Below are 20,361 nucleotides of genomic sequence, written 5' to 3'. Positions count from 1 at the left end.
GAGACGTGGCTTCCATATTCAACACCAAAATAAGAGAAATAATGGAAAAATGGACTCTCAGTAGGACTTAAGAGTGAGTATGCACAGTGTTAATGTGTGAATGCACACATATGCACATGTGGGTAGTAGCTTCTACTGGATTGCTCTATACCTTTTCAATACATCTTTAATTTCTTAGCTGCCGTGGGTAAAGACTTGTGACAAACTAACAGATGCAAACACCTAAGGTCTCTTCTCTCTGTCACATTAAAGCTAAAGAAATATGATGTAGTCACATAGAATGTTGCAGTGAGGTCCTGGAGCTCTTCTCATTTTGCCTCCCTATGGGACTGTGACAATTTAGCAGCAGCAAGATCCATTTAGAGCCAAGATGCAAGGAAGGAAGGATTCCTGCTGGGCCTCACAAAAACACCCAAGGGACTCCTAGACTGCTGTGTCCCTAAGTGAACTGGTAGTAGAAGGAAGTAACCAGAGACAGGAACTTAACCAAAGGTTCTAACACTGCCAGGCAGTGAAGAGGAACTTCAGAGGATGTCCTTCCCCCATCACCTGCTTTGGCTGCACAGGAGGATTCTAGAAAACAAGAAAATATAAAACTTCTTTCCAAAACTGCTAAATCTCTACTCCAACAATGGAAAAACTACACATCAACAACTCCTTTTCATGCTAACAGATCCTAATGCTTACTCTGCTGTTGTTTGATTTTCCAAGACAGGGTCTTACTGTTTAGCTCTGGCTGTTCTGAAACTCACTACATAGACCAGGTTGGCCTCGAACCCAGAGACCCGCCTGTCTCTGTCTCACGAGTGCTGGGATTAAGGACGTGACTAATGCTTATTCTTCTGAGGATGCCTCATATAGCAGAGGTAAAAATGATCTAAGTTATTTCGTTTGTATACATAACTGGTATATAATGAACATATAAAACTGAAGAATCAGCTTCAGCATGTCTAAAATTCACACTCCATAAATATACAACACATCTGCTTAAGAAAACATTTTTCACCTTTACTTACTATTATGTTGACTTGGTGGTATATTGTGGAATATTATTTTAATTATGTAAAGATGTGTTGCTGGCAGAGTGGTGGTAACACAGGCCTTTAATCCCAGCACTTGGAGGCAGAGGCAGGTGGATCTCAGTGAGTTCAGTTCGAGGCCAGCCTGGTCTACAAAGAACGAGAATAAGGGAGAAAAGAGGGAGACGCCCAGGGCCAGTCAGCCATCAGCTGTCTAGACAAGGAAGAGGCAAGAAAAGTAGGACACACCAAATGAAAGAAAGGCAAAAAGCCGAGACAAAATGTAGATGAAGCCAGCGGGAATGGCACATGCCTTTAATTCCAGCACTCAGGAGGTAGAGGCAGGGGGATCTCTGTGAGTTCAAGACCAACCTGATCTACAGAGCTAGTTCAGGACAGGCTCCAAGCTACAGAGAAACCCTGTCTGGGGGAGGGGGAAGATGTAGATGAAGAGAAACAGGCTAAATTAAGTTATAAGAGCTAGTGGGACAAGCATGAGATAAGGCTCAGCAATCATAATTAATATTAAGTCATGATTTGGGAGCTGGTTGGTAGCCCAAAGGAAAGCCTGCTACAGCGGTAGATAACTTTTATAATCAATAAATTCCACAAAAAGGGCAGTTAACCAAACACCATGGTTCACATGTTGCTGCCTTACAACATTACTTTGTTTCAGTGCTCTCCCCCACCCCCAACAAATCCTAACACATAGCTCTCAGAGCCCTGGCTGGCCTACCGGTAACTGTAGAGAGCAGGCTGCCTTTGGTCGGTTTGCCTCTGCTTTCCAAGTGCTGAATTACAATGAGCACCACCACACCTGGTTTGTTTTGTTCTGAGACAGATTCCCAGCCCACCTCCAGGGGCCTTTCCTGGAAGCTCAGTAGACCAGGTTGACCTCGAACTCACAGAGATCCACTGGCCTCAGCCGCCCAAGTGCTCTGGCCTACAGAGGCCCTGCCTAAAGTCCAAACGAGGGACACTCCCTACAGATTTACACTGAGCACAACATATTCCTTATATGACGTGTGGTCAAAGTCCCTATTTATATCAGTAAGGAGAACAGCACCAAATTCTTCCCAAATACAAGTAAAATGAAATAAATTTAAGCTCTGTTTGTGTTGGCGAAGGGCTTTCCTTCTCGTTTTGCAATTTCTTAAGATATGTATGAGCCGATGATGCTTAACTCCCAATACTGTAATGATGTGGAAACTCTATTTTTTTAATATTTATTTATTTATTATGTGTATAGCATTCCTTCCACGTGTGCCTGCAAGCCAGAAGGGGGCGCCAGGTCTCATCACAGATGGCTGTAAGCCACCATGTGGTTGCCGGGAACCGAACCCAGGACCTCTGGAAGAGCAGTCAGCGCTCTCAACCTCTGAGCCATCCCTCCAGCCCGATGTGGAAACTCTAAACGAAGGAGACTAGACTGGACTGGTATCTCAGGGATTCGCTACGTTTTTGTCAAGCCTCCCAGCTTTCAGCCCATACACTTGGTAACTACGATATTCATTGTAGCTCCCCGAGTACGCCCTTGTATTTCTAGCTTGGATAGGAAAAACCTCAGAATCCTGGTTTGTAGATCTCCTGTCTCACCATCTCAGATGATTCCGATTGAAAACCTACCCCCACACGCTTAGTTGGATCACACGAATCACATGTGTTAGAAGACCGAGGGCACTGGCGGCCATCCTGAGCAAAAGGATGGCACTAACCTGCAGCTGATCAGGGACGGTTCACCTCTGGTTATCAGAACAAGTACGCCTGCTCGGAACTGCGTTCTAGCCACACGTCAAAAGCCTGCCCTTGGCTGGTGCCAGAATTCAGAGTGTTCTCGAAAACCACTCACTCAGCAGCTCCCTAGGCTAGTCCAGACTGGCAATCTCGTGCTACTGCAGCTGCCCAGCAGTGCCAACTGCACCGAAACAGCTGTCCTCCCTGAGCCTCAGCATGGTCTCGGGAGGAAGGGCGAAGACACGTCTGACCCGTACAATATGAGACGAGCTCCTGACTCGTCCTTCTGCCTATCCATTAGTAATGTCTACGGTAATCAGGGGGCGAGGAGGTCAATAGCCGGAGTCCTACAACCTCCTCGGACCCACACTAATGAACCCACTGGGTGCGATCACAGAGGAAGAGGAGGTGAGGAGGAGAACGAGGGCTCTGGAGACTTGCAGGAAGGACAGACAACAATGCACACAAGTTAACCGGAGCAGGCGGAGGTTGGGGCTCTGCTAAGGAAGTCGTCATCGGCGCCGCGACGCCTCCCCCACCCTGCAGCCGACCTCTGAGGTTCCACCCCGGCCTCTACAATGAGGGCGACCTTCCTCTCGGCCGCAGAACTAGGCCATGCCTCAGCGCCCCGCTACGCGGAAGCAGAAGGGGAAAACCGATCCCCAAGAACGTCCCCTCAGGGGGGTCTATGTCGACTCCAGCCCAGATGGGGGGAGGGGGGAGGGCTGTCTGAAGAAGGCAGGGTAGCGTCTCAACACCTGGGGGCTGCCTCGCCGCCGAGTCGACCTTCCCCGGGCCATGAACTCCAAGCTAGCCCCCCTCCATGACCCTACCACCTAGTTACCTCTTGGAGTCTTCGTCCTCTAGCAGTTCAGGCTCGGTCCCCGCCATTACCACATCGCACTCCGCGGTAGCCGCCATCTTACCGCCGGGACCAGAGAGCCGGGTGGGAGGCAGGCGGTGAAGAGCACTTCCGGTCGGAGCATCGAGCTGCTCAGCGGCGCCGCGCCCAGAGGGACTACCTCGAGCCCGTCTACCAACGAGAGGCTCCGCTTGGGGCCAGAGCGGCCTCCCATCCCTGGAGGTCCACGGTGGTCTCCGCCCTGGGGCGGGGGTCCAGGGACGGCTCTTGTGCGTAGGGGGCGCCACTTTCCCCGCAGATAGGAGGAGGGTACAGAAGGATGTTGCCTCTCTAGGCCTCGGCTTGCCTCAGTATCCCGACAGCCTGGTTGCCATAACAACTTGCAATCCTAGAGAGTCTCCGGTGAAGCTTGGGAGTCGCTTCACAGTGGGTGGAGACGGGTCACTCCAAGACTCGATGGAAAAAAAGCCCTCTGCGACTACCTTCCCGACCTTGGAGTGTGTCCACAGCTTCCTCCCCGGCAAGGCATGAAGAGCTACTTGGAGCCCAGTCCCCCAGCTTTCATCGGGGACTGGAAGCCCTGCCCAGCCAAGCGAGGGGAACGCAGGGCGTCTTCACCCTGCGCCTTTCATCTTCCATGGATCTCCAAGCACCAACTGGTTCATCACCCTAATGACGCGGACCCTTTTATGAGGCCGCTTTCATGTCAGCCGCTTGGGAGTGCCATCTCAGCATTAAGTCTAGAGAGGGTGACAGGGCGCCCCAGCCCCTGCCCCGGAGTTTATAAGGCAGCTCATGGGGTGAGGTCCCTTTTCCTTAGTGTCCCCTGTACTCCTACCTCTCGTAAACTCTACCCAGCGCGCTTGTCTGGCCAAATGCGGTCCGGATTGGAAAGACAGCTTAATCATTTGGGGGGCACCACTACTACACCCAACTGTATTTGTAGAGCTGGATTAAATTGGGGCCTTCTGAGGTTAAATGTGCGGAGGAGATGACTTGGAGGGTATAATTCAAAGCCAAAAGGGACGAAAATAAGAAGGCAGTGGAATTTTAACAGTGTCTATGCCCCCTTCCCTTAAGGAACAGTATGCGAAGGCCCCGCACCTGTTTTGTAATAATAAAATTACTGAGGGAACTGAAACCACGGAGGCTACTGACTAGAAAATGAGAACGGAAACTCGGTGGGCTGGGAGCGGTCATTCAGCCTTTACGCCTTTACCTGTACTGTTGGTTGGGGGTGGGATGGCAAAAACCTCACCCCCTGCCCTTCCTGCCCGTGGCTCACCTCACAGTATACAGTGTAATTCACGGACCAATCTGGTTTTTACTTCCAACTTTTTGCCGTTCGTAGATCAACCTATTCACCTATTCTCACAACTTTAACTTCATCCCAACGTCCAATTCTTCTTGTTGCCTAGACATTTTTTAAAAAACGTGTGTTTGTGTCTGTGCACGTGTCTTTGTGAGTGAACACCACGTGGGGGGGGGGGGCTGTAGAAGCCAGAAGAAGGTTTCAGATTCCCCAGAGCTGGAGTTAACAGGTAGTGGTGAGCAGCTCAGCACTGGTGCTGGGAATAGTGTCCTCTAGAAGAGCAGCCAGTGTTCTTAGCCGCCAAACCTTATTTCAGCCCCCTCCTAGACCTTTTGCAGACTCCTGCACTTCCTTGACCAGTTACCTATCATCTCCTAGGTGTTCAAAAATCCCCAAAAAATCTAGTCGTGAATTTGTTTTGAGGAAAGGTTTCACTCAGCCCAGTCTTTCCCCAAACTTTCTATGTAATCTTTTTTTTTTTTTTTTTTTTTTTTTTTTTGGTTTTTCGAGACAGGGTTTCTCTGTGGCTTTGGAGCCTGTCCTGGAACTAGCTCTGTAGACCAGGCTGGTCTCGAACTCACAGAGATCCGCCTGCCTCTGCCTCCCGAGTGCTGGGATTAAAGGCGTGCGCCACCATCGCCCGGCCTTTCTATGTAATCTTGAACTTTGAATTCTCCTGTCTCCGCCTCCAGGAGTGCAGACACCTGGTTTTGTTTTGTTTTGGCTTTTTGAGGCAGGGTTTCTCTGTAGCTTTGGAACTTGTCCTGGAACTAGCCCTTTTAGACCAGGCTGGCCTTGAATTCACAGAGTTCGGGAGATCCACCTGCCTCTGCCTCCTGAGTGCTGGAATTAAAGGCGCGTGCCACCACTGCCTGGCTCATCCATGCCTGTTATACGGTGCTGGAGATCAAACCCAGGGCTTCATGCCACCAGGTTCCCTATCAACTGAGCAACATTCCTAATCCCTCCACCCATTTATTGAAGCTACTTCTACTCTTTTCTCAACAACAGAAATAAAGATAAATTTTTATTCTTTCCTGAATTCCTTATGCTGTATATTCATCTGTTCAGCTGGCTACCACATAAAATATGGGTTATGAAACATGAACTCTTTAGTGTTGCTCCTGATTTACAATCTATCAACAGTTCTTGATTCACCTGCCATACATCCATAAATCTCCTTTTCAGCCCCAAATCTTGTCATTAAAAGCAAATGAGTAAACTCAGAGGTTACACCAGTTTCCTAACTGTCCCTCAGTCTCATCTCTGTCAAGGCTTGGCTCTTCTGACAGAATGACCTTCCTTGCAAAAGTGGATGGATCATATCATTCCCCTGGTATAAATCCACCAATGGCTTTCTATTACTGTGAGTTTGGTCTTTGTTATTTGGCTGCTCCCTGCAGCCAATAATGAGCTCGGGGATTTGTGACTCCAGAAATGGCGTGGTTCTTGTTGTTTTTCCTCTGCTTTAGACTTCTCTGTCCTCTACAGTCTTCAACCCTGAACATGGGCATGGCCTCCTCCCTTTGGTATCTGTCGCCCCCAAGTTAAACGCCTTCTGCTGTGCCACCTCAGTGACAGCACTCATCATAGTGTGTGGTCATCCTTGCTTTAGATGTCTAATTCTTCCAGACAGTGAACTTCAGACAATCACCCTACCCAACTTCCTTTGCCTGTGGCCCTATGCAAAGACAAGACAAAGACAAAGTAGGGCTTTTGTTTTGTTTTGCTTTGATTGTTTGAAACAGGATCTCTGTGTAGACTATGTTGTCTTTGAACTCAAAATCACCCCACTTCATCCTCCAAGTGCTGGGATACAAATGTGAGACCCGTTCCAGGTTCAAAACATTTTCAGGTTTAGCCAGGTGTGGTGGCACACGCCTTTAGTCTCAGTTCTTGAGAGGCAGAAGCAGAAATGGATATCTGTGAGTTCGAGGCCAGCCTGGTCTATAGCATGAATTCTAGGACAGTCAGGGCTACATAGAGAAATTCTGTTTAAAAAAAAATTCCAGGTTCAAAGAGCACTTGCTTGGTATATGAAAGACCCTGGGTTCCATTCATGGCACTGCCAAGAAAAGAAAAAAGCTTGTCGAGTAGATGACAGAATTAATGACGGATTATTGTCCTCCAGAGAGCGAATGTTTCGGTATCAGAGCCTGGAAGCATCAGTTTGGTAGCCAACAGTAAATTCTGGCCAGCATTCCCCCGCCGGCCTCTGGGGGCGCTGTGGGACCAGCGCTCGCTTTGCGCTGCCGGAAGTTGTCTTGAAGGCCGGCCGTTGGGGGGCGGGGCTCCAGAGCAAGTACTTCCACCCAGAGGGAGAGGGGCGTCCTTACCGTCGAACTGCCCCTCCCATGGTCCTGCCCACTCCGGGGGGCACCTCAGCTGGAGTGCTGCGGGGACCCCGGAGGTATGGAGCTGAGAGGCGGGGTCGGATCGGCCTCAGCCCCTGATTCACTTTGGTTGTCCTGTCTCTGCCTCCGGATAGTTTCTGAGGGGTGCCCTTCAGGGGAAGTCTGTGGCGGCGGCCCCTGGCAGCCTCTCAGACCATGGGGTGGAGATCGGCGTCAGGAGAATCTCCTAGAGAGGTTTCTGCTTGCGACCCCTTTGGGGCAGGATCTCTACTTTCTGAGGGAGAGGGAAGGGAGATCACTCTAACTTCCCAGGAGCCTGTGTTTGGAAGTTTCTCGATAGGAGACCACTCTCTGGAGTCTCTTCAGAGAGTTTTTAAGTCTGAGCTTTCTCTCGGTGCCTGTCAGTCCAGGGGCCGTAAAAATCCCTTTCTGAAGCGGCTTTGATTCCATCACTTCTTGACTGATGTGTGTGGGTTGTTTTTTTGTTTGTTTCTTTGTTTGTTTGTTTTTCTCCCATGGATTTGACTCGGGATGGTTAGGCAGAATTGGTTCTCACTCAGTCACTCAGGAAAGCAAGTTATTCTCTCTATTTGCACACTCTCTCCAAGAAGATGACTTAAGACGGATCTTAATCCGTGATTCTTTCTTCATGGGGATCATGGTTCAAGAGAGAAAACAGCCTGGTGTGCACATGCCTGTACTCCCAGCACTTGAGAGGGAGAGGCCAGAGGATCAGCTGTTAGCCAGCTTTGGCTACACGAGATCCTATCTCCTCAGAACAAAACACAAACAAACAGAACCCAGCAAAAGAGCGCTTTTGAAACTCCCTTCAGTAATTGGTGCCCTATACATCCCGTGCACTGGGAAGAACCTGGCCAGCTTTTTGTAAACCACTCCCTGGGCCTCTCCCTTTGTGGTGCCATTAATCCCACACCAGCTGTGTGCCAAATCCTGGCCTCTCCTGGGACAAGTAGGTTAATTACAGAACAGCGGACTGCTCAGTAGGGCATGGAAATACATCGGGGTGCTGCTGAACCCCTGGAGCTTCCCCAGTCTGCTATCTAGCTGCCTTCCATCTTCCCTTACCACACTCCTTCTGTTCTTGAAGGTTGAACGCTAAGCATGGGGAAGAGCTGCAAGGTGGTCGTGTGTGGCCAGGCATCTGTGGGCAAAACTTCAATTCTTGAGCAACTCCTGTACGGGAACCATGTCGTGGGTGAGTGTTGCTGGGGCTGGCGGGTTGGTGGGAGATGTTGAATTTGGTGGGATCTGGTCACACGAACACAAAGGCTGAAAAGGACACCAGCTGCTTTTACACCCTCAAAACTGGGGCTGCGGGCATGGCTGACGGAGTACTGGTTTGAACCCCAGCAATGGAGGAAAAAGGAAAACATGGTACTCCCCAGGTCTACATCATTGAATAACTCTAGAAGGGAGAAACCCAAAACCAAGCTAGAAAAGGCCCCACAGGGCGCTTCTGTTTGGGAGTATGCATTCCTAATGTGCCTGCACGCCCCTGTGTGTGCACGTAGTGCATAGGTCAGAGGTGGGTGGGCGGTGTCTGCTCCCCACACTCTCCACTTTGTCGTCAGTGTCATCATCTCTGAGATGGCCTTACCACACTGACCAGGCTGGCCTGGGTCTCGCAGAGCTCCGCCTGCCTCTGCCCCTGCCCTCCAAGAGCTTTGATTCAAGGTGTGTGGTGCTGCACCCAGTTTTGCTTTGTGTGATGGTGACATGACACTTATTCCCCAAGTCATCCCTGCCTCGCTGTCTTTCTCAAGCGTGGCCTCTCCAGAGCCCTCGCTTTCCTCATTCTCACTGCAATGTCCACCTCTCTTACACGTCCCATCTCCCTTGACTCTTAATCAAGTCTCATTTCCACCCAGGTTCTGAGATGATTGAGACCCAGGAAGACATCTATGTGGGCTCCATTGAGACAGACCGAGGGGTGCGGGAGCAGGTGCGTTTCTATGACACTCGGGGTCTCCGGGATGGGGCCGAGTTGCCCAGGCACTGCTTCTCCTGCACTGATGGCTACGTCCTGGTCTACAGCACAGACAGCCGAGAGTCGTTTCAGCGCGTCGAGCTGCTCAAGAAGGAAATCGACAAGTCCAAGGACAAGAAGGAGGTACGTGTCCTGGATTTCTTGAGAGCCCAGTGGTAGGAGGGCGTGGGTACTTGGTAGGCTTTGGGGATGATTCCAATTGTGCTTATTTGCCAAGGGGTAGTTTAGGAGCTAGAAGACCATGAAGGTCATTGGAGGTCTTCATCCCACACAAGAGGTGGCCAGGACAGTATAAACATTTTTCTGTGGTTTAATAGGATCAGTTTTAACACATGAAGCTCCCCCGAATCTTTCTTCCCTGTGGCTCCATGTGCTTGCCAGTCCTCCAAAATTCTATAAGCTGTTGGCCTCTGGGAACTGCATCTTCCCCAACTGTTGACCAGAAACAGCTGACTGCTACTCCTGAGCCTGAACCACTGTCTATGTATATACACAGTGTCTATCCTGAAACTCACTCTAAAGACCAGGCTGTCCTTGAACTCACAGCCATCCACCTGCCTTTGCCTCCCTAGTGCTAGGATTAAAGGCGTGCACCACCACTACCCAGCCAGCCTCTATCTACTCTTGTCTCTCTTCTTCAGGTCACCATCGTGGTCCTTGGCAACAAGTGTGACCTGCAGGAGCAACGTCGTGTAGACCCTGATGTGGCCCAGCACTGGGCCAAGTCAGAGAAGGTGAAACTATGGGAGGTGTCAGTGGCTGACCGCCGCTCCCTCCTGGAGCCTTTCATCTACCTGGCCAGCAAGATGACCCAGCCCCAGAGCAAGTCTGCCTTCCCCCTCAGCCGCAAGAACAAGGGCAGCGGCTCCTTGGATGGCTGAAGGGCTGCCCTTCTTTCTTCACCTTTCCAACCCCGTTCCAGGATGGGTTGAGGGCACAAGCGTGCATAAGCAAGCTGTTCTTCCAATCAGTAAGGGAATAATCTTCTAGGCCAGGAAGCTGGGCCGGCCCAGGCCAATGCCACTTTTGTCCCCTCTTAACTCCAAGAAGTGCAAGTGAACTTGATTGCTGGCCCTCCCCTTGACCCTTCCATGATAGTCCCCACCTCACGCCCAGCTCACATCCCATTGTCTCCACTGTTACCTGGACACTTATGGTACATAGTGTCCCTTCCATCTGCCCGGGGCAGGAAGCAGGGCTGTCATGCCAAAGTGCCCAGCCCATGGTCTGGCTCCTATCAGGGATTCCAACTCTCTAAATTTCCTGCCAGTAATACAGCACCAGCCTGGGCTCGGCAAAGTGACCAGGTAGTGTAAACACACTGTCATATATGCTGGCTTAGAGTTGGCTCCTGTCTCTCACTCTGACCTTTCCCTTGGCCTGTTCAAGGCTGGAAAAAGCCAGGCTCCTGGGAGTGGCGTTTTCTGTTTGACCTCTACGCCTCGTCCAGCTCTTTTACTTCCTCTTCCTGCTCTGGGAGCAGAGGCCTCATTGGTTGAGGTAGTGTGGAATGATGACTGGGCTGTCAGTCATCCTGTGGCCTAGCAAGGCCATTCTTCTCTGGGCTTCAGTTTTCTCATCTGTGAGGCGACAGGAGCTTGGATGATCACTTAGAGCCTTGGCAGCTCTGTGACTTTGTAAAGCTGGTGGCTTGGGCCTCCTGTGTCTGCCCCTGCTTCACCCTCTTCAAGGTGCTACACCAACCAGCCCTGGAGGCTGGACACGCCTCTTGTAACCACCAGGGGGCAGGAGTGCACTCTGTGCTCAGTGGCGCAAGCAGCACAGTCCCTGGACCTGCCCATGGGGCTAGTGTTCATCCCTCCTGGTTGTTTTTGGCTAGTAGCTGGACTTATATTTATATTCTCTGTATTTATATGCCTGCTACCCTGGTGAAGGTGGGATAAGCCGCTCCTCCAGCCCTTCCTTCTTACCTCAGATGCCTGAACAGAACCAGGCAAACCAGTAGCAGCTTCCTAGGAGCTGACAGGCCTTGTGTGCAGCAGGGCTTGTGCTATCTATCAAGTGAGCTTATAACCCACAACTTCTGGTGCCCACCGAGCTTGTGATGTGCACACCTCACGTGAGTCAGACACTACAGCCAGGCCACCTCCTGTACCACCCCTTCTCCCCAGGGCTGGGCAAGGAGCGTCAGGGCATCTCCAGGCTCAGGCTTGAAGTTCATTTATTAATGTGTTGGACACAATAAAACCACAACTGCTGTTATCAAAAAGTTTCCCTCCCCCAAACCCTTTTCTTGTCCCATTGGAAGTAGCTTTCCAAAAAAAAAAAAGATACAGGTAGATACTGGCGAAGTCCCATAGTGAGTGGGGTAGTGGCACTGGCTTTGGCAACATGAAGGTGGATCTTGAGGGCATAAAGGACTGTGTACCAGCCCCGAGCTCCACAGTTGGAGAGACTGGACCCCAGTCCGGAGTAGAGAATCCCTAGGCTAAGGGAGACCCAGAGCCTTCCTTGGGGGGGGGGGGCTCCAGCAGAACCATCGAAAGGTTAAGAAGGACCAGTGTGGTAAGACAGGTCACTTCCGCTAAAGCCAGGGCCACTTGAGGCAGAGGCAGGTAGATCTCTCGAGTTTGCCAGCCTGGTCTACAGAGTTCCAGACCAGCCGGGGCTACACAGTCAGGTCCAGCCTGACACTTCTCTCACCTAGCCTCACCCCTACAGAGGAGCTGGAGCTTCCCCCCAACTCTGCCCCAATTTTCACAGCACCTTCCTTTGAAGGACTTTGGGGGCCTCTTTTCTCCAGGCTCCTTTGCCATACCTCATGGTCAAATTCTAGTTTTATTTTTGTTTTGAGACAGTATCTAGCTATATGGCCCAAACTGACTGAACTCATGATCCAGATGCCAGGATTATAGGCATGCACCACCTGACTACCTCATGGTAAACACGGCTGTTAGTTTCCCACCCACACCCCTGTGACACCCTAGCTCCAGTGGCTGTTCAGAGGGCCCTAGAACATGGCAGGAGAGGCTGGCTTGTGGAGGCTGAGATGTGGAGTCTGCACTGTGTAAGTCTGGTTGGGGTTGGGGTACGAGAGCACCATGTGGCTGGGGCTGTGATTTTGCATAGATCTTTGGGATTTGTGGAGCCGTAGATGCAGGAAGCCCAGGACTAGCCCAGGAAAGGAGGATAGTGATGGTCATCAGGCCCAGGGGACTGGAAAAACCCCAGTCTGAGTGAGAAGCAGCTACCCCTGGTTGGGTGGGAACCCAGAAACTGCAAAAGGCAGTCTCTGGGATGTGGAGACAAGTGCCTGCCAGGAAGAGATAGGATGTGGCCATCCTGGGACCACTAATAGGGAGCGAAAAGTATGGGCCCTGCAGCAGTGCGGACGGCTCCCGCTGGGGTACGGAACAGAGCTGGGCCCAGGACAGGAGCTGGGAAGAGGGTAGCCGCTGCTGTTGTGGCAGGCCGGAGGGCCAGGGGCCCCGGCAGGGCACAGATGGCAGCAGCTGTGGTGGGCAGCGGACTGGGCAGGAAGCGGGCTGCCAGTGTCTTGGTGAGTTGCTTCTGCAAGGCCAATTTAGACTGCAAAAAAAACCACAGAGAAATGGACAGGGTCTCCAATACCAGAGAAGCCCACCCCCTCCCTGGGCTACATCCAGGAGCTTTTTTGCCTCAGGGACATGACTTTTGGAGTTCCAAGTCTAACCGCCTCCTTCCCACCCCCGAACGGCCATTCCAGAGGGCTTGTTATGCCACCTGTCTTCCTGCCCAGCAGATGGACAACCTCAGGACAGGCAGAGCCAGGACACTGGGAGGGGGAGGAAGAGATGGTCCCTAGAATAAGCACATCCACCCCTGGCTTTTGCCTCTCATGGTCGTAGCCCACCCCACCCACCGGAAATTCCTGTGGTCATAGCCCAACCCCAACCCTAACCATGTTCCTGCCCAGGCAGCTGCAGTGCCAACACCTTCCTGCCACACCCCAAGTCTTTCAACTGGCCCTTCCTCCGACTCTCCCTAGTAGACCATTGCCTAGAGACAGGTACCTTGAGGGCACTCACAGCCAAAGCCGCCTGTTTCTGCAGTTTGGTGTGCTGGCTGGAGGGCTTGGGGGACTTCCCGGCCAGGCGGTCTTTGTGCCTCCGGCTGTTCATGTGCTGATATACAGACAGACAGACAGACAGGATGGGGGTGAGATGAGGAAGGCCACAGAACCCAAAATTATTCTGTTGTCCAGATTATTAGTGTTCCTCTACCCACAGATCAACACACACGATGGGTTCTCTTGATGGGGCAGTCCATCCATGAGTGTGCATCAACCCTTTGTCCCTTGCTCGGATGCCCACCCAACCCTGGCCTTCCTTCTCCTACCTGCTTGAGTTGGGTCTCTGAATTGACCTGGAGCTGACAGAGAGCACACTGGAAGGGAGGGCTAGGTCCCTGCCGGCCCCCACGATTTCCTAGCACTCTCTTTGTCTTATGTCCAGCCCCTCCCTGGGACACAGGACGGCCCCGGCCCCTTCGGGGAGCCCCTTGGTGGCCTTCCACCATCCATCGGTGCTTGGCTCCTGGAAGGAAAGACAAGTCTGTCAGTACGGAAAGGAGACCACAGCACCAAACTAGGTTAGCTGGTTGTCCCTCGCAAACCTTGCTCTACCTATAACCACCCCCCAAACCACGTGGGCTTCCCTTCCCAGCATCTCTGGCTTGTCTATGGCTTCCTGTGGACATCTCCAAGGAAGAAGGCCTTATAGGCATCTGAGCTAAAGTCCCTTCTTTTTGTGTTGATCCAAGGAGAATGGAGCCGGGTAGTCCTTAGCAATCTTCAGTTCTGGTTGCTGAGACTTCTCTTCCTGATCTCCCCTCCCTTGGGATCAAGGGACCCAGAAATGCCTGTGTAGTAACAGTGGGTAGGGTTCCTGTCACCCAGCCATGGATGCCATGGGTCCTGGGAAGCACTGACCTGTGTTGTGAGCCTGAAGCTGTGAGGCTGAGTTTACTGTCACTTTACAAGTCGGGCAGTAGAGGCACCCCTTTTCGCTTCTGCCTTCCCCATTCACCCCACTCCCCACAGCCACTTCTGCTGGCTCAGGCCCTGGTGCTTCCGTGCCAGGATCCGGGGAGCAGGGTGGGCAGGAAGAGGAAGAAGAGGAAGAGGAAGCAGCGGCATCCAAGGGGTCTGAGTGGGCCGGCTCTCTGACTGATGTGTCTGAGGTCGGAGGTAGCTGAAGTGAAGGGCCGTGAGGAGGAGATGCAGAATCTGCAAGGAGATGGGACATATGGGGAGAGTCCAGCCCCCGAGGCTCAGCACCGCAGTGGAGATGGTGCGGGAGGGTGGGAGGCTCCCTGCCGGAAGGAAAGCTAGCACTGAATTCTAGGCTCACCTCGCCACCATCTCTCTAGGCAAACGTGGGCCTCCGTTTCCCCATATAAAAATCATCAAACTGGAAGGAGCAGGATGCCCTGACATTCTAGCGCCTCAGTATTAAGTAAGCAGAAGTCACCAGAAAGTGTGCTAGAGTGTTTATAAACTATCACTCATAATAGTATCAACCTGGAGATTGTGAGTCCATCACACAGGAGAATGGTGGTATATACATGCAGTATATACATGTGTATATACATGTATATACACAGCAGTGAAAACAAAGAGCTACTACGTGTAAACTCATGCACAAATTGGTGTTGGCATTTTTTGGTTTTGTTTTTGCTTGGTCAGGTCTCATGCATCTCAGGCTGGTCATGAATTTGTTTGTTTTTATTTGTTCAGGTCTCATGTATCTCAGGCTGGTCATGAACTCACTATATAGCTGAGGATTCCCTTGAACTTCTAATCCTCCTGCCTTCACCTCCTGAGTACTATGATCATGGATTTGAGCCACTATGCCTGGTTTAATGTTGGTGCTGGGATCAAACCCAGGATTTCCCATGTGGTATGTAAACACTCTACCCACTGAGCTACACAGCCAGCCCCCTGTCCTTTATTTTCTGAGACAGGGTCTTATGCAACCTAAGCTAGCCTTGAACTCAATGCACAGCCCAGCAGACCCAGAACTCTCCTTCCTTTGTCTATAAGGAGTGTGGAGGACAGTGGTGCCCATCAGCCGAGAAACGAGGGCTTCTCCCTCTGGCACCCAGGGAAAAAAAACAAACAACAAATGTATCCATATTTGATTGCAGACTGCTGAGCTCTGGATTGTGGAGAACATATGCTCCTACTGTTTTGGCCACCTACTTCTTAGCCATTTGTTCTGCCAGACTTAGGGAACTAACACAGATAATAGTTGGGAAGGATCCTAGTTCAGGCTAAGAGTGCTTGGCAGCTTGTAACCTGGTCCAGATTGAGCCTAAGGAATGTCAGGAAACAGTAGGTGTCTGCCCGTACGGGTATACACAGAATAATTTCCCAGCCAGAAAGATGGTGAAAGGCTGGAGAGATGGCTCAGCAGTCAGAAGAGCAACTCTTGCAGCAGCTGGAATTTGATCCCTAGCACCCACGCGAGGCCTCTCACAACCACTTGTACTCCAGCTCCAGGGGATCTTATACCCTCTTCTGGCTTCTATGGTTCATGGGCACCCACACATACAGACACACATGCATGCACACACACAAAGAAAAACAACACAGTAACAACAGCAAAGACAACCCAAGTTTTACGAAAGAGAAAGAAGGATGGTGACAAGCCAGTCACGTAAGCCACTGTCAGAAGCTAGCCTCAATGTGGGGACTTGGGTTCAGGACTGACCTTTGCTCTGCAGGCTTCCAGGGCCTCCACTGGCTGGAGGTGAGGCTGAAGATGCCACTGTCCCATTTGGGGTCAGGTTTCGAGGTCTCTGCTTGCTCTTGGCAGCCTCGACAGCCTTGAGTTTTCTGGCATGTCTGTGACCCTTGTAATGAGCTTCAGCCTGGTTCTGGAAAAGGGAGGGGAGGTCACATGCCTCATTCGGGAATGAGGTTAAACAGAGGGATATGGGGTTAAAGGGGCACAAAGCTTGGGCACAACAAGTGAAGTCAGTGTCACCGTCATCGCCACATGCATCTGGTCTGGAGGTTTACCAAGTGTGTCCTCACAGGTGCTCCAGTGCAGGCAGCCTCTGCCTCAGAGCAAACTTGGCCGTTTGTAAGCTATGCTTCTTTAGATCGGTCACAGCACCTCACCGAACTTTCTCACCCGGTGTGTGTGTGTGTGTGTGTGTGTGTGTGTGTGTGTGTGTGTGTGTGTGTGTTCTGAACTGGGAACTGAACACAAAGTCTCATGGGTCCTAGGCAATGCCCTCCACCCTCCACTGGGCCACATCTCTGGCCCTGTTTGCTTCCACTGTGTGTTCCCACATCCAGGTTGAGCCCAGAGACGTTCACCAAGTGATTCCCTTAGTGTCTGCCTATATATACAGAATATTCTGGAAGTGAACTATTTATTGTGTGGTTCAGGCTGGCTTTAACTCACAATCCTTCTGCCTCAGCCTCCCAAGCGCTGGCATCACAGGTATGTACCACTGTGTCCGGCTTTAAGCTAAATGGGATATGAACTGCTAGTCTAGTTTATAAAGTCGGGGCTCCTGAATGTTAAGGGGTACACATATGGAAAGCACAACAGTACTCATATTTTGGGCTTATGTACTCCAAAAACATTCATTCCTTTGATATTTTTTGAAATTGAACATTTGCAATTGGCCCAGCCATTCTGTCAGGGCCAAGGTATGGAGACATGTTCCTTCCAGCGACTCTTTTTGCCTATTTTTTATGGAATGATGTGACCTAAGCATCTAGAGAAAAACCACAGCTGGACTATTGGCATCCTCTCTACTTCACTAGGAGTCTCTACTGTGGCTTCTCAACTCCTGTCTCCCAAAGGTGGGAAAGACAAGCCTCCACCGCCCTTTCTTGAACTCTTTGGCTACAGTCCACAGTGGTTTTGACAACTAACCCAAGTCCCACAGTAAAGATCCTCCTCTCCCCCAGGATAGGCTATGGGAGGAGTATGCAGACCTCAGGGTCAGCCAGGACTGGGTTCAAATCCTAGCAATGCTATTTCCCAGTTGTGTCTTCAGGCAAACTATTTATCTACTCTGAGACTGTGTCCTCCTCAGAAAAGTAGAGATAGTAATTGTGCCTCTGTACCTCTCACAGAGGCATCATGGGAGTCCATTAAGATGACGAAGTATAGTCATGTACATCTTTAATCCCAGCACTAGGGAGGCAGAGGCAGGTGGATCTCTGTGAGTTTGAGGCCAACCTGGTCTACAGAGCGAGTTCCAGGACAACCACATAGTGAGGCTGTCTTAACAAAAACAAAACTCACTTACGCTGGGTATGGTGGTGTGCACCTTTCAATCCCAGCAGGGAGGCAGTGGCAGGTGGGTCTCGTGAGTTCAAAGCCAGCCTGGTTTCTATAGTAAGTTCCACTACCTCACCACAAAAGACACTGGGGAGAATACATGCTATAAACATCTCAGGTCAAGACAAGAAACTCGCACTATGGCCCCTGGGACATCCAAAAGGTGGGTGCAAAGCAGAGGGGAGGTAAATGGAATCCCAGTAGGCTACATGTGGGTAGGAGGGGTCTGAGAAAGGGAGGAGTCAGTAGAGGGTGGGGTATCAGAGCACAGCCCCTCTCCAGCAGTCCGAAGAGACCCAGCTCCCTCCAACCTCCGTTTCCATGACTCCCTCTCACCGCTGAGTTGAACCTCAGGTGACAGATGTTACAGGAGATGAACAGCTTCTTCTTCAGAGGGGAGGGGACCCCAAATGTGTGGCTGATGACTGCTTTCTGGACTGGGTCCATCTGTGAGGGGGAACAGAAGGGCAAGTTCCTCCTGCATGCTCCGGAATGGTGCAGTTCCAAATGTGCTCAGTCTACCAGACCTCTCCTGCCCTGTGGTTGTACCCTTGTCTGGGTACGGACCAGATCTGTTAGGCAGCAAGGGGGATGGCCCAGGGTGACCTGAATGCTAGAGCTGTGGCCTGACTCTCACGAGATCACCTTGACGTCTCTTGCTGCCCTTCTGGTCTTAGTTTTTGGGTTTTGGTTTCTCTTTTTAAAGGGGCACAGCATTGGGACAAAGAGTGATCACAGACTATAGCAGGGAAGGGACAAGGATTCTTTTGGTGGGATTTCTTTCATTCCAACCCAGTTTTTGTGTCTGAACCTGATGGTGGGGGCAAGAAACCCTACCTCACTAGCTCTGCCACTGTCCCAGAGTCTGATGTCTGCTAAGGAGGATGACAGTCATGGCCAGGGAGGTGAGTGGCCAAGCAGGGCAGCACAGGGAGGCCTTAGGCCCCCAAGTAGCAGGATTGTCTCTTTGGAATATGAACTTGAATGTTTTCTTACTTTTCCTAATTGTAAATTTTGTATATTCTTTCTTTTTTTTGTTCTCTTTCTCATTTTTATTTATTTGAGGCAAGGTCTAATCTAGCTCAGACTGGCCTTGGACGCCCTGTCTTCCTGCCTCTGCTTCCAAGTGTTGGGATTATAGGTCTGCGATATCATGCAATTTTCTTTCTTTCTTTCCTGTTTTCCTTTTGAGATAGAATCTCAAGTAGTCTAGGCTGGTCTTGAACTCACTTTGTAGCTGAGGATGACCTTAGAATAGTCCCTCCTGCCTTTACCTCCCAAGTGCTGGGATTAAAGGCCTGCGCTACCTGATTTGTGTGGTGCTGAGAATCAAGCTCAGAGCTTTGCGCCTGCCAGGCAAGCACTTTACCAGCTGAGCTATGTTCCAAGCCGCCTCAACATCTCGGTTTCTATGTCTCTTCTCAGGGGCCTTAGTTTTTTTTGGGGGGGGGTTGTTTTATTTTGTTTTGTTTTTAAAGCAGAGTCTCACAACATAGCTCAGGCTGGCCTTTAACTCGCTGGTGTAGCCCAGGTTGTTCCTTCTGCCTTACTCTCCGGAGTGCTGGTATTAAAGGTAGTGCCACCATGCTGTGCTTTAGGAGCTTGGGTTGTTGGATTCAAACCAGAAGGTGTCTTGGTTACTCAAAAAGAACTTTCCAAACCTTCCCACAGGAAGAAACCAGAGGCAGAGGGGAGAACATGCTCTAGCGACTGCTCTGAAAACAGAGGTTCCAGCCTGGACAGTGCCCAAGGTAGAGCAGACTCAGCATCAGGACCTTACTGGGTGGTCTCGGCACCCGCCTTTGAGAGACTATGCCTTTGCACAGTGAACAGATCTGTAAGCAACAGTAGGGCCCCAAGTCCCTAGGCCCATGCCCGAGTGTCTCATACTCCTCAGGACCTCTGTTCAAACCTGGAGGTGACAAAAAGAGGGAGACTCCTCCAGGTTATTGGGAGGGCATGTGACAGTTTTCTGAGGATGGCATGGAGTTCATCCATGATTGCATCTGATTTTCAGAATTAAAAGGTGTCCTGATCCTCAAACTTCATGGAGTACTCCTAACATTTGTCTTACACACCCATATATGAGCGCATGCGCGCGTGCACACACACACACACACCTGAGTGCATGCAGAGAAATATACAGATACCAAGCACATGAGTTTGAAGGCACTTACAGACTCACAGACAAGCAGAAAGATGCTCTTAGACACATAGATACTATACAACCATGAATGGGCTCTCAGTCACCTAAAACACATACATGCCAAGCACATTAGAGAAGGTATAAAGATATCCAAACCCCTCAGATTCACATGCACACATATTACATACAATCACCTCCACACACACACAAAAGCCATCATAAACAATACACAAATTTGTACCCACCGATAACACACAGACCTCCAGAAACACAAACTCCAACACAAAGACATTAGGTCTGGAGTGATAGCTCAGCAGTTCAAAGCACTTGCTTGTGCAATCGTGAGGACTGGAGTTCGAATCCCAGCACCCACACAGCCAACCAGGTGCCCTAGGAAATCTGTAATCACAGCTCCAATGGGGATAGAGGCAGGAGGGTTGTTGGCGCTTAGCTGATCTTCAGCCTTGCTGAGAAAACAGGAGCTCCAGGTTCAGGGAGAGGTCATAGAGGACATGCAATGACCTCTTCTGGCTGCTGTGCATACACAGGCATGTTAACCCACACGTGTGAACATACAGTGATTCAAACACATAACCACATAGAGAAATAATAAAATAATC

The 20,361-nt window shown here is 50.8% G+C and overlaps 3 protein-coding genes across 6 annotated transcripts in view; 1 reads left to right on the top strand and 2 right to left on the bottom strand.

The window, feature by feature from the left end:
• Positions 1 to 4,278, bottom strand: part of Dnajc7 (DnaJ heat shock protein family (Hsp40) member C7) — a 37,784-nt gene extending 33,506 nt beyond the window's left edge. The window contains exon 1 of the mRNA XM_075990746.1: positions 3,598 to 4,278. Coding sequence (XP_075846861.1) covers positions 3,598 to 3,674 — 77 coding nt within the window. The 5' untranslated portion in view covers positions 3,675 to 4,278. The remainder of the gene's footprint in view (positions 1 to 3,597) is intronic.
• A 2,922-nt stretch (positions 4,279 to 7,200) lies between these two features.
• Positions 7,201 to 11,519, top strand: Nkiras2 (NFKB inhibitor interacting Ras like 2). Its single transcript, XM_075990745.1, has 4 exons — positions 7,201 to 7,337; positions 8,390 to 8,497; positions 9,171 to 9,412; positions 9,931 to 11,519. The coding sequence occupies exons 2-4, from the start codon at positions 8,404 to 8,406 to the stop codon at positions 10,168 to 10,170; spliced, it is 576 nt and encodes a 191-aa protein (XP_075846860.1). The 5' UTR covers positions 7,201 to 7,337; positions 8,390 to 8,403; the 3' UTR covers positions 10,171 to 11,519.
• The window catches only part of Znf385c (zinc finger protein 385C), a 49,186-nt gene continuing 40,280 nt past the window's right edge, over positions 11,456 to 20,361 (bottom strand). For all 4 annotated transcript variants that reach the window (XM_075990741.1, XM_075990742.1, XM_075990744.1 and 1 more), the window contains 6 exons: positions 17,932 to 18,042; positions 16,003 to 16,168; positions 14,220 to 14,516; positions 13,628 to 13,824; positions 13,303 to 13,413; positions 11,456 to 12,838 (listed from right to left, as the gene is read on the bottom strand). In XM_075990741.1, the coding sequence (XP_075846856.1) occupies positions 12,602 to 12,838; positions 13,303 to 13,413; positions 13,628 to 13,824; positions 14,220 to 14,516; positions 16,003 to 16,168; positions 17,932 to 18,042 (1,119 nt within the window). In that variant the 3' untranslated portion in view covers positions 11,456 to 12,601. The remainder of the gene's footprint in view (positions 12,839 to 13,302; positions 13,414 to 13,627; positions 13,825 to 14,219; positions 14,517 to 16,002; positions 16,169 to 17,931; positions 18,043 to 20,361) is intronic.

This window comes from Microtus pennsylvanicus, chromosome 11 (assembly GCF_037038515.1).
Source record: "Microtus pennsylvanicus isolate mMicPen1 chromosome 11, mMicPen1.hap1, whole genome shotgun sequence".
Taxonomy (NCBI): domain Eukaryota; kingdom Metazoa; phylum Chordata; class Mammalia; order Rodentia; family Cricetidae; genus Microtus; species Microtus pennsylvanicus.
This window is presented reverse-complemented; position numbering and strand designations above follow the sequence as displayed.

Bases quoted from the DNA above. Each gene is read 5' to 3' on its own strand.
- Nkiras2 (XM_075990745.1), top strand. From the start codon at position 8,404: ATGGGGAAGAGCTGCAAGGTGGTCGTGTGTGGCCAGGCATCTGTGGGC. The intron at 8,498-9,170 runs GTGAGTGTTGCT...ATTTCCACCCAG, and splicing joins GTACGGGAACCATGTCGTGG to GTTCTGAGATGATTGAGACC. The intron at 9,413-9,930 runs GTACGTGTCCTG...TCTCTTCTTCAG, and splicing joins AGTCCAAGGACAAGAAGGAG to GTCACCATCGTGGTCCTTGG.